Raw genomic sequence first — 13,552 nt, forward strand, 5'->3', positions numbered from 1 at the left:
GTAGACGCAAAAAAAAAAAAAAGGTTTGGAATTCCGGCCAAAGAGCAGATAAGCACGCGAGCAGCTTACTTGAATCTTAAGGACCACCGGGAGCACCGACACACATCATTTCGGAAATTTTTTTTTTTTACTCGGAAGAGGATGGACACATGTTCCAATGTTAAGTGTCTTCTTCTCCTTTCTCAAATATGAAGGACGGACAGATGGATGTGTTGGTTCCCCCGAGCATGTTGGGAGAGAGCGTTTTTTTTTTTTTTGGCAGGAAGCAATTGCCAATGCATTCCAGATAGGGTCGCTTTTTTGTTGCTTTGATTTTTTTTTTTTTTCCTCACACACAAAATGTCGATTGATGTTGTCGTTCAACATATCTCCAGAGGACTTGGAGTCTCCGTTTTAATGAATGTTTAAAAAAAAAAGGCGGAGATAGTTTACCAGTATGTCTCATCAAGCAGGAGGCGTACTCTAAATGTTTGTAAACTTTTTATTTGTTTGCACTTATAAAACGTCTCACACATTGTCATCCTGCCATGCCCACATACACACAGGTATTCTTTTTAATTGTTTTTTGTTGTTGTTGTCCTGCACGAGTACTATTTTTACCCCCACCCCAAAATACAATCCATTGCTAATTAATTACAAAAAAAAAAAAACAGGTATCTCCACATTTTAAAAAATCTTTTTTTCTCTCTGATTAAAAACAATAAAATCAAGTCAAAGGTTAAAACCAAAATGTGGATAAACCTGTGGGGGAAAAAACCCCCAAAAACATTTTACTTTTTTTTGCCCCAACAAAAAATATGCAAAAATCATCAGCGAATCAAAAGCAAGAATGTTCACAATGTTTAGTTTCAACTAAAAGAAAAAAACAAAGAAAAATGTTCGCTGAAAACACACACACACAGACACACACACATACAGTGTGTGTGTCAGACAGACACAGACACACACACATACAGTGTGTGTGTGTGTGTGTGTGTGTGTATACACATATACACACACACACACACACACACACAGTGTGTGTGTGTGTGTGTGTGTGTGTATACACATATACACACACACACACACACACACACATGAGCATAAAATTTGTTCATATGAAAAAAAAATGGATCCAAAAAAAAAGGAAAATAACCTGTGTTTGTGTGTACATGGCCTTTCCAAGTCATCTTAAACTACACTGTAGGTACCAAAGCTGACAGGGTGCGTATTTTATTGATTGTACAAAGATTTTTTTTTTGTTGTTGTTTGTTTTTTTATTAGTGTGTTAAAAAAAAATAATACAATCTAAATGGGTGCGTCAGTGCTGCTCCAAAGCTCCCTTGTCCCCCCTGGGGGTGGTCCCTCACTGCTTAAATGACTGACATTCCACAATAGAGCCACCAACTTTCCATCTTGTCAGATTAGTGGAGGAGCGTCTTTTTTGGCAAAGCTTTTCTTTTTTTTTTTTTCGGGGCGGTTGTGCTCCCCTGTAAGAAGCGGTCGTGGGCGGGCCATGTTTTCTCTCCATCAAAGCGCTGGGCCTGTGCGTCATGTTCCACATGCTCTTTGTTTCTTTTCACACACACTGTGATGGGAAGATTGGATGTTTGTGGCTGGATTTTTTTTTTTTTTTTTTTTTTTTTTAAAATAGACCGTCTTTTTTTTTCCCCACCCGGATCGGGAGAAAAATGTTGGTCGCGTCGGCCACCCACACTGTTAACAAAGCAGTACTGCTCTTCTCCATGGGGGGCGCTCTTGCAATGGAAGCACATTTTTCACCAAGACTTTGGAGCTCAGCGTGTTGGTCTCTTGCGCCAGTTGAAATGAAAACTCCTAAAACATTCCTCTGGGAATTACTTTTTCCAGGGTTTGATTTTAACCCGCTTAAGACGCTGTTTTCCTCTCCATGGGGTGTTATTTATTTGGTTTAGCAGCAATAAACGCACCCCCTTGCACCCCTCGGAATACTCCGAACCACATGAAGTCATGGGCCAGTGTTTGGCACACCCAATTATTCGGACTTGTGTTTTTACCAGAAGAAAAAAGGAGAAAAAGAATGACAATACATCCAAGCATTTCATTGTGTACATAAAGACTGAAGCGTTTTAAAAGGTGTAATAATAATAATGATAATAATGTATATTATTTAAAGTGTTTAAAAACAATTAGACTGTGGTATTAAAGGGCATGTGTTCATTTTGCAGTGTCTTTATTTGACTTTTCTGGCATATTTGCGATAATAAAATGATGTACTGTATTGCCACGTGTGTCGTCTTTGCTAATTCTATACTTAATAGTTTTAACAAAAAATGTTTCAATAGAAATTTAGGGTGGCTGTTAACATTTAAAATATTTTAGAGATAGATAGATAGATATGCAAATCGGTGAGTGCCGAACTGCCACGATGCAGGGGTCGATTGTAGTTTAAAGTTGTGATATCACTAATCACCACTAGATAGCAAACTTAGCTGCACTTAGTCTTATACTCAACTCAACTCAACTCAACTGTATTTATAGAGCACTTTCAGCCATCGCTGCATACAAAGTGCTGTACATGGAGCAAATTAACATATACAACAAACAGTAAAGCAAATCGGTAATAAAAACAGTAGAAAGCACCGAACATACTGCCCGATCCTACAACATGAGCAGGCATAATTTTTATTTTTTTGCAGATTTAGAAAGACACGCAGGGCAAAGATTGTACCTCGATACAACATTTTGAATGAGCTAATTTTTGTGGAAAAAAATGCACAAAATGAGTTATTGCGTCTTAGTTTGGTTTCTTGTTCAGTAATTTTGTGCCATCCTTGAATGGTATTTTTCATGCAAGAGAGCCCTTTGCACTCGGGGGGAAATCACAGTGTGCATCCCATCCCTGCTGGAGACATTTTAATGCTGAAGAAATGAACAAACGGCAGCGTTTTGTCAGTTTAGTAAACAGCTTATTCATTCCTTTATAAAATAGGTACAAATACATCAGTATTGTTTGTTGTTTTTTTTTTGTCATTTCACACAAAGAGGAAAATTTCAAGATATGTACAAGAGTTTACCAAAAATAACGTGGTTCGAATAAACACACAAGTCTTGTAAACAGTATTTACAAAATATCCATACAGTGAAAGTTTTATTTTCCCTTTTTTTTGTTTGTTTTTTTTTTGTTGTTTTCTTTTTAATATTGTCCCAAGGTTTTGGCAAATAAAATAAAAAAAAAAAACCTGCAAGCGGTAAAAATGCCAAAAGCAAATGAGATTGTTATTATCAAAAAAAAGAAAACAAATATTAATAATCAGTCAAGATTGTTGCTGTTGTGCTTGTCAAAGAGCAGAAAATAGAGGAAATGTGCATAAAAGCCAACTTATGAAATGTAAAAATGAAAGCAAAATGCAAAATGTGACTTTTGAAGCACAGGATCAATTGTGTTTAAAAGTTGACATTTCTGAGCAATATTAAACAGACAGCTTGAAGTTGTCAGCTAAAACGGGGACTTAAAAAATATATCATAAAATAAAAGTGCTGTCAAAACTCACAACAGAGCGCAACCAACGGTTTGAAATATTTCATTTCTTCCAAAGACAAAAACTGCATAGGCCGAGATGTCACATTAAGTTATCAGTCATGAAAACAAACGACGTACATCAACGTACAAGAATGATTCTGCGTTTATACATTTATAAAATAGTTTAACAATAAAAGATCATGTGTAACAACAAGCCTGAATGCCTCACTCTTTAGTCAGTCCATATGAGTTGAGTCATGTGCACCACAAAAAAATTTAAAAAAAACACTTGATAGACTTGAAACATTCTTTTTTTTGTTGTTTTGTTCTTCAAACATTTGCACAAACTGCACACTTTCTGCAGTCATAAAATCAAAGTGTGTGGGTTGAACTTGTAACTATGGCAACGGGCCGTCTGGTAACAAACACTAACAGGTGAACAAAATAAAAGTGTACGAAGGCGTATTGAAGCCGCTGAAATGATTAAAAAAAAAAAAGAAAATAGAATACAGTTGTAATGTTATGAAAATAAACTTTAAGGACTCGAGGAAAAAAGTTTTACATAATAATATTATTTTAAAAAGGTGCATAACAATAAGAGTAAAGCACAGATTTTGTTTTCTTTTATGGAATGATAAGTTTTGTTTTAAAAACAACAACTTTCATTAGATCCTTTTTTTGTGATTTTAAATGTCTCTGTCACAAATTACATTATGAAATTAAATAAGATTTCATTTTAGGGGGGTGGGGCAAAGTCTTTAAGGGAAAAACTATATATCCTTTGTCACACAATAACACAAATGAGACATTTTTTTAGAACGTTTTAGAAAAGATTAAAACGTTTTCACAAATAAGCTAGAAAGACTTAAAATGCAAAGTTCATTATTAGTTCTCAGAAAAAAATGCTCGTTTTATAATGCTTGTTTTGTGGGAAAAAATATGCACACTCGTAATAATCCAGTTTTCATTTTTAACGTGACTTATATACAGTAGAATAGCATACGGCCCTGATATTTTTGTTTGATTTTTTTTTTCACTCGACACTCAGCCATTGTTTTCTAAACCGCAGAAAACAAAAGTAAGCACACCCCACAGTGAAAATGTGCAATTTGGATTCCCCCCCCCGACCCCCCCGACCCCATGTCATGTGACACTTGGTATGGCAAGGTTTTACGAATGAATGAGTAGCAGGTGCGTTAAATTTGATATCGGTGTCACACTCGCCCATGCTGTTCAAGGGAAGTTCAAAATAGGACCTTGTATCAAAGAGCTCTGAGGATCTGATGAAAACGGACCAGAAAAAAAATTGGCCTCAAATTGGTTGTCATCCGAAAATAAAGCCACTTCTAAATCTGTTGCATAATAAGTGCTGCTGGTTGGTGAAGATAGCAGACGAAGGGCATGAAATGATCAGAGCCATGTACTGTGGTCTGACGAGACCAAGAATTTTTTTCTTTTGATGAATAACCTCGAGCGTGTTGGGAGCATTATTTTCTGGAGCCCAAGGTATTATTCCAGCATGAGAATTACTCCTAACACACTTTCAGGACCACCGCTGCCTTGCTAAAAAAAGCAGCGGGTAGTAAAGATGAACTGGCCAAAACAGGGACCTAGACCTTAAAGATGGACGAGCACAAGGTCTCGAACATCGGCCAGCTGCGTCATGTCGTCGCGGACAAGGATTCCGGTGGCATGACGACGGACGGGCATACAAACAATTTTGACCTAGGGGTGTACTCACTTTTTTTTTCTTTCTTGTCAGCAGGTCAGACATTAATGGCTGTGTGCGGATTATTGCGAATTATTTTGAGAGGACAAAAAATTGACTTCAAGCTATACAATGATTAATTTACATTAAAGTGTCATTTCTGTGGTTGTACTTCCAAATAAAAAGGACCTTGTATTCCCATAACATTACAACTTTTCAAAGAAAAAAACTATTGTGGTCGTCAGTCTGGCCCTCGTACACCTTCGTAAAACGGATCTAAAACGCGGCGTGATAAAATGTTTACTTTCATAATACTCATATGCATTCATGTCAACTGACCCCACAAAAATTTAAAAATAAAAATGTAACCCAACTATTTACATTCACGGTGAGGGAAATGTGTTGTTGAAATCTGCTAGACTGACACGTGGTCGATAAACCTCAAGCCTGACTTGGACTCGATGGACTGTTAAAATGTTTTAAACAACCCGTTAAAAATGCACGGCGGCCTTAAAACGCAATCATCCCTACGCGAATGTGAAAAGCAAGACGGCAAAGACGCAAACGAAGCCATTTTGGGTGACATTTTCTTCCTACCGTTTTCCTCTCGTGAATATGGAAGCCGATTGACGACGAGCGCGCGTATGGAGACACCGAGCTGACACCTGATCTGAAGGCACGTGGCAAGAGGAGGAAGAGGAGGCGGCGGCTACTTGAGGAGGGCGCGGTAGAGCAGCAGCGAATGGGCCGTGTCTCGCTCCTGCTCCATGTAGAAGATGAAGTCCCTGAGGTTGACGCGGGTGATGCGCTGGCGGGCGTACTGGCGAGACGACGACGAGGGCGTGGACGACGACCCGGCCGGCGATCCCGCAGCGCTGCCCGAGAGCTTGACGAGAAAGAGAAACGGAGGAAGATGATGAGCATCGCTGATATGAACGTGTGCTATCGAAGGACTCGCGCCGATTCAAAAACGTTTTAGTGATGTCATCAAAAAAGATAAATGATTTTTAAGCTTTTTCCCGCATTATTGTGTCTACCTGTAGATCTTCATTGAAAAAAAAGTGAAATCTATTGAGAATCCACTCACTTTACATTTTGGTGACAGACGTGTGACCACGGCCATTTACTTTTGAGCGTGACTGGCTAATTCTGAACACTGCCGCATAGTCACTTAAAAGGGGGTGTGTACACTTGTGCAATCAGGGTCGTGCGCCATGCTAGAGCCATCCACAATCCACGCTCACAATCGCGCTTTGGGACAATTTAGTCTTCCATTAACCTGCCATGCATGTTTTTGGAATGTGGGAGTGAACCGGATTACCCGGAGAAAATCCGCGCAGGCTCGGGGAGAACATGCAAACTCCACACAGGAAGGCCAGAGCCGGAATCGAACCCTGCAACCTCTGCAGGGTGAGGCCGACACACCAACCAGCAGCCGCCATCAGCATCGCCTTAGTTGTTTATTTGTATTTCCCGTCTCCCAACCAACACGGAGAGGTTGCTAGCCTGTTGCTAGCCAACATCCGATCGCTCGACGTATAATTAGAACAGATGAGCTTTGTGGCATCCAAGGTGAAATCAGGGAATTCTGCGCTCGGATTTGTACGCAATCGTGAACAAATAGCACCATTCAAGACTCAGCCATCCAGCTCGAGATGAACGCGGAGACCGCACAGCTGCCTGGAGGAAAAAACAAAGGCGGGCGGACTGTACGCGTTTCTCAACGACAGATTGTGCGCAGGCCTTCGGGTGACGGAGAAATTCTGCTCAACCGACATTGAAATGCTGACGTTCGGACCACTCCGGGCGGAGAAGGCGAAAACCTGAAAAACTCCTCAGGCCCCCCCACCCCCACATCGGCGCTCAACTCCGATGGACCCGCAACGACAAAGCACATGATGAGGAAAGACGTACTTGTTGAGCAAGCTGAGAACATTTGGAATCCCCCCCTCCCCCCTCCCCCAAACTCCTCAGCAACCTCAACAGATGCATGATGGATCCTGACCAACTCGATCATGGTCTGGCATGAGAACTATACCGTACAGGGCAAGAAAGGCTGTCCGGGGTGTCATTAAAACTGCCCGACAACATCTGAGGAGGCGCCTTCGCGTCGCGCCACTGCAGATGTGACAATTGTGCCACAACAAGGGTAACGCAACATTGTCACAGGGCCAACACGTCCACGACACACACTTTTTAAACTTCTCCTGTTTGGCAGATGCGGCTGGAGCGTCACACCCAGAACAGGACTTAATAAAAAAAAAAAAAAACAGCTTCTCCACACATGCCATCCTGAAAAAATGACATTGTGATCTGTGCAGCAATTTTTTTTTTTCTGGAATCCCGCTCATGTGAACGTTTACACTGTGCAATATCTCGGCATCTGGCAAGAAGTGAATAGTCGAATGCCTTCATCTTAAAAAAAGTAATTTTCCATTATTTCTATGTCCAGGGCTCACCGTGTATGTTCAGATTAAATATTCAAACTAGACTAAACAAGAAACATTCCACGTTGGCTTTTCTGTTTTGACTTCGCTCATACTATTGGATTTTCTTGTCTTTGGGATAATTTCCTCAGTGAATCACAACACCGGGGGAATAAGCAACGCTTCTCTCCATTCACCGCACTCCCGTAGCGTTGATGAAAAGGAATGTCCAATTGTCAAAATCAGAGAGTAGATGAGATTTGAGATTATGCTGCCCTGCAGGCGATCGGAGGAAAAACCTTGGCAACGGCAGGGAAAACAAAACTTTTGAGGGCTTTTATGGCTATCGGCAGTCAGTACGAATAAACAATGCTACTGATCACGGCTCTTTGTATTTGTTGTTCTATCAAGAAGGAACACGGGGCGGCTACATAGCAGCCAGCTTCTCCACACATGCCATCCTGAAAAAATGACATTGTGATCTGTGCAGCAATTTTTTTTTTTCTGGAATCCCGCTCATGTGAACGTTTACACTGTGCAATATCTCGGCATCTGGCAAGAAGTGAATAGTCGAATGCCTTCATCTTAAAAAAAGTAATTTTCCATTATTTCTATGTCCAGGGCTCACCGTGTATGTTCAGATTAAATATTCAAACTAGACTAAACAAGAAACATTCCACGTTGGCTTTTCTGTTTTGACTTCGCTCATACTATTGGATTTTCTTGTCTTTGGGATAATTTCCTCAGTGAATCACAACACCGGGGGAATAAGCAACGCTTCTCTCCATTCACCGCACTCCCGTAGCGTTGATGAAAAGGAATGTCCAATTGTCAAAATCAGAGAGTAGATGAGATTTGAGATTATGCTGCCCTGCAGGCGATCGGAGGAAAAACCTTGGCAACGGCAGGGAAAACAAAACTTTTGAGGGCTTTTATGGCTATCGGCAGTCAGTACGAATAAACAATGCTACTGATCACGGCTCTTTGTATTTGTTGTTCTATCAAGAAGGAACACGGGGCGGCTGCATAGCAGCTGATGGGAATCAATTAGCGCGCATGAAAAGGAAGGTGCTCGAGTGCCAAGTTGAAGTGGGTAAACAAGACGCAGTGTGCACAATTACACTGATTGCAACATTGTATAAACACGGCACACGGTGCAGACGGAACCTAATTGTTCACATGTGACGGATTCATACGACGGGTACGAGTGGACTCGACAACCTTTTGTTCCTTACTGTAAATCGCTGACCAAATATGGTACCAGAAAAATGAGGAAAAAGCTTTGTGTCGCTAGAATTACCTTTTTCGCATGTTGCACACAAGAAAAAAAGGCATATTTTTTTCAGGGAAATGAAATTTTCTTGCAAAAAAATAAAAAAAAGTCTTTTTTGTTTCAGGAAAAAAAAAGTTCATATTTTTTCAGGGAAACCCATCCATCCATCCATCCATCCATTTTTCGATCAGCTTTATCCTCACAAGGGTCGCGGCGGGTGCTAGAGCCTATCCCAGCCGTCTTCAGGCAGTAGGCGGAGGACACCCTGAACCAGTTGCCAGCCAATCACAGGGCATAAATAGACGAACAACCATCCGCGCTCACACTCACACCTAGGGACAATTTCGAGTGTTCAGTCAGCCTGCCATGCATGTTTTTGGAATGTGGGAGCAAACCGGAGTACCCGGAGAAAACCCACGCAGGCCCGGGGAGAACATGCAAACTCCGCACACGGAGGCCGCAGCTGGAAAAGAACCCGGTACCTCTGCACTGTGAGGTCAACGCGCTAACCACTGGACCACTGGGCCGCCTTTAGGGAAAACAAAAAGTTAAAATATTTTTCCAGGGGGAAAAAAAAAATGCACACCTACTACATATGGTTCTTTGCCCTATAAAGGTCGACATTTGGAAAGGGGGTGCGTCTCATTCAAATCAAGTCGATCACAGTTTGAGCATAGGTGAAAGACGAGCTCGCCCACGGCCACGCCAATTACCGCCAATCACAAAGGAAGCGCGGTGACAGCCAAGTGGAGGCGACCAATCAAAGCCATGCGTCCACCTGGACGCGATGGACAGGGACTGCCCGCGAGGACGAGGGAAACGTTGAGTGGGGGCGAGGAGCGAGCGCTTCCCGCGGCGACAGCGACGACGCTAGCCTCAAGTGACACAAATGCACAATGAAAGGTCAGCGCCTGTATGGGAAATTCCCGATGCTGTCAAAAACAAAATAAGTACACTAAGACGCTACGTTGGTGTCAGGAGTGACCGAGTGCAACCAGGCAAAACACTCACCCTGAAGAAAACTTAATTTAAGCAAGTTCAGCTTCAAACCATCGTGTCATCGACCCATTGTTATGATAGTGATACAGGAAGGCCGCTAATCTGTTGTCTGGTCACGTGAAATTACGCTTATACGGGTCAGACATTTTGAGAACCTTCATTTTAAAAAATTTAAATTAAGAATGCAAAGCATATATCACCAAATCCCATGCTTAGTGAAAACAGGAGACAGCGCCTCACATATTTCAGGACCCTTTCCGACAAAAGTGGATATTTTGGTGAGCCGAATCGACACGACACTCGGAGTGAGACGTTTTAGAAGCCTTACGCTGAAATGAACGCTCAGCCGTATCGCTTGGTGGAAACAGGACATCACGGATCACATGCTTGGGACTCTTTACACCGGAAAGGCCACATAATGTGGACCAAACAGACCCAAAGCATCATGGTTGGTGGCAATGCCAAAAAAAGACGAATCGAACAGAAGGGAAATGTACAGATTGGCATGTCTTTTCCAATAGACATGCAAAAACGGATGGCAAACAACAGAACCTTGCTTTGATGGAAACAGAAACGACGAGTCAGATGTATTTACAATGGAAACACCCCAAAACAATGCTTAGGAACCACAAAATTCTCCAAGTCACATTTTTCAGGGATTCTTTTCAGTCCCCCTAAAACGGATGCCCGACGTGACCAAACTCTCGGTTAAAAGACGACACTCAGGCTCAGATATTTCGGAATCCTTTCCAATGGAAATAGTAAAATAGCAGAAAACGCCAGTACTGTCAGGTCACAGCGGGTGAAAGGAAATGCGAAAAAGAGAGGAAAAAAAATGAGGAGCAAGTCGGATCCACGAGGCAAAAAACAGCATCTGTCATTTTATCTGTTGATGGGCGCTCCCAGGCGTCATGTCACATGACATATCCATCCTACGGAACGCGCGGGAATACTTTCGATACATTGCTTCAGACGTTTGACTTGTTTGCAGGAACAGGAACGTAGAGCTCGGTGGACCTGAGGAGGAGGAGGCGGAGAATTCAGCATTAAGGCCTCTACCTTCTCATACTTTATGTGCTACATTGCCAACGATGCTTCATAACCTATCGAGGGCTACATTAGCAAATATGGTGAGAGTAGAAGTTGAAAGCAGCAATTTCACATTTTGTTTTCTAATGGGGACACAGCAGACCATTCTAAGTGGTTGCATTTGTCTGAATAAATGAACCAACTGAAACTGCTTCCTTCCCCTATGACGGCTCCTGACATCTGTCAGGTTCGAAACCGAACCGAATAATGTTTGGGATCCCAGAAATGTAGACACCAAGCAAAACTCTGTCACAAAAAATATTTTTTCCAAAAACTAAAGTGCACCGACAAAGTATGAACAGAAATCGCTGGTCAAATCTAAACCAGGGGAAAAAAACAAACAATACAATAGCACAACATGCTTGCAAAAGGCAAGGAAATAGTTAAACCAAGAAAACCAACGAAATGTCGAGAATCCAATTCACACGTAACACCAAAACAAAGTCAAATGACAAAACAAGGACTGTACTTCCAAAAACGGCGTACTTAGGGAACAAGAACGATGATGACGAGAGCAAGAGGTTTTAGAAAACTGTCACTTGAGCGAGAGCGGCAACAAGGTCAACAATAAACCGACAAACCTTAATACAAGGCTAATGATAATTGGCAGCAGGTGTGCACACTGAAGGAACGGCACTCATCTGCCACCTGCTGGAGACACACACACACACACACACACACACACACACACACACACACACACACACACACACACACACACACACACACAAGCAAACCGTGACAACATCGTGGTGTTAAAACTGCCCAAACAAATCGTGCGGCTGACCCGCAACCCTTGATGTGACGAGCCAAAAGTCACAAAACCAACAAACCCTAATAGGCACAATTTTACCAAAGATGCTACATTGCCGTTTAGAGCGCTACAATTATTACTGACCCTGTTCCTGTCTTTCTCCCTGTTTCTGCTCGCTGGTCTCCAGCCGAGCAACGGTGATGCTCGTAGGTGTCTGAAAGAATTTACATTGAGCGCTTTATTGTGTGAGGAGGTGCAGGTGGGGGTGAAAGGCGGCGTTGACAGGGGACGGGAGGGGGGGGACGGGGTTCTTGATGATCTCGGGCTTTGAACCCTGAGTGGCACCTGTGCCTTGATGCCGGAGCCAATATTGGATTTGGCCCAGGTCAGAGCTTAGGGCGGTGGGTTAATGGCCCGCTTTGCCAGGCACACACTTCAGCTCGGCCCCCGCCCCGGCCAACCTGCTGCCTCAGCACTACATCGCTACACACACGTGCGCTTACACACACTCACACATTTCTCCAGATAGCTGCATGAAGACTCTTGGCCAAGTGCAAAATGCTGCGCCGCATGGATGCTGAGGGAAAAACAGTGCAGTTCTCCCATGTTGGCTGAGAACTTGATATGCCTTCATGATGCATTTGATGATGCAACACTGTTGTTAAGACTTTGATGGTGTTTTAAAAAAAAAAACTTAAAACTCTAACGTCTCTGCTGGAGGCAAGAAGGACAAATGCAGCAGAACAGAGACAGGCGTGTTTTTTTTTTTTTGTGTTTTTGTTTAATTAAGTGGTAGTTCAGTTCGCTATGGTAGGGTTTAGAATGGAAAACCCTGACACAGCTTGTGTTTTGCCGCATGATGCTGCGTTATAACGGACATGCCAGAAAATGCGTAGAAAATGTCTCGCTCGGTGGAAACTACGGGTCAGCACACTATCGCTGTGTCCAAATTTGTGGGCCGAGTCCTCGGAAGGACCCTTCGCAGGCTGGGTGCTTTCAAAGCTCCTCCTCGTGGATCCTGTGGATCGCAAAAGCTCACGGTGAATTAGAACAGGTTGAGCGACTCTCACTGAACTGTCTGCTACACCGCTACAAGAGAGCGGCAATGTGCTCGGAATGACGAAGTGTAGAATAAGAGCGGTGTAGGCTACGAAAGTATGCTCTGGAGTAGCCTTCGCTTAGGGCCCGTCTCCATTGAAACAGGCGAGATAGATTACAAGTCAGCGTGAATTTGGTCGCGGGTGGTGGAGGCGCACCGAAAGTTACATCATATGGCCGTCTTTGGAAGACGCAGTCTATGAATCTGGACAGAGCAAATGGGTTTGATGTTATTGGACATTTTTAACCGAACCTGTGGGCGGAAACGGGACACAAAAACTACATTGTACTGCAGAGTGGAAACAGGTCATAACGGATTTGATCACGGGCTTTATGATGGAAACCTCCCAAATCGTGTATGGATGTAGATCTAGCGGTGTCAAATATGTTTCTGGGTCACCTGGCACGCAAGTGGCGCGCATGTGACATAGCGACTGATTCACTGTCCGACTGACGGGCGAGTGAGTGAGTGCCAGGCGGCAAAGCTTTCCCACATGTTCGCCTCCACACTGCATTTGAGCAAAGGAACGCCGCCTGCTCCCTCCGCGCTGTTTACAGGGCCGAGCCCGATGCAACAACCTCGCTGCCCTTGCCCTCACCCACCCCCTCTTAATCTCTGCACTTGGCCCAAAACGTCTCTCCTACGGCCGCCATTAATCAGCAACAGAGACTCTCTCTCTCTCTCTCTCTCTCTCTCTCTCTCCCTCTCTCCCTCTCCTCTCAC

General features: G+C 43.1%; 1 protein-coding gene across 1 annotated transcript in view; it reads right to left on the minus strand.

Moving 5' to 3' along the window:
- Positions 1–3,143: 3,143 nt before the first annotated feature.
- Positions 3,144–13,552, minus strand: part of LOC109513977 (transcription initiation factor TFIID subunit 4) — an 84,086-nt gene continuing 73,677 nt past the window's right edge. Inside the window, exon 15 of the mRNA XM_019866751.1 lies at positions 3,144–6,075. Within this exon, the coding sequence (XP_019722310.1) occupies positions 5,899–6,075 (177 nt within the window). The 3' untranslated portion in view covers positions 3,144–5,898. The remainder of the gene's footprint in view (positions 6,076–13,552) is intronic.

This window comes from Hippocampus comes, unplaced genomic scaffold (assembly GCF_001891065.2).
Source record: "Hippocampus comes isolate QL1 unplaced genomic scaffold, H_comes_QL1_v1.1 scaffold82, whole genome shotgun sequence".
Lineage (NCBI taxonomy): Eukaryota > Metazoa > Chordata > Actinopteri > Syngnathiformes > Syngnathidae > Hippocampus > Hippocampus comes.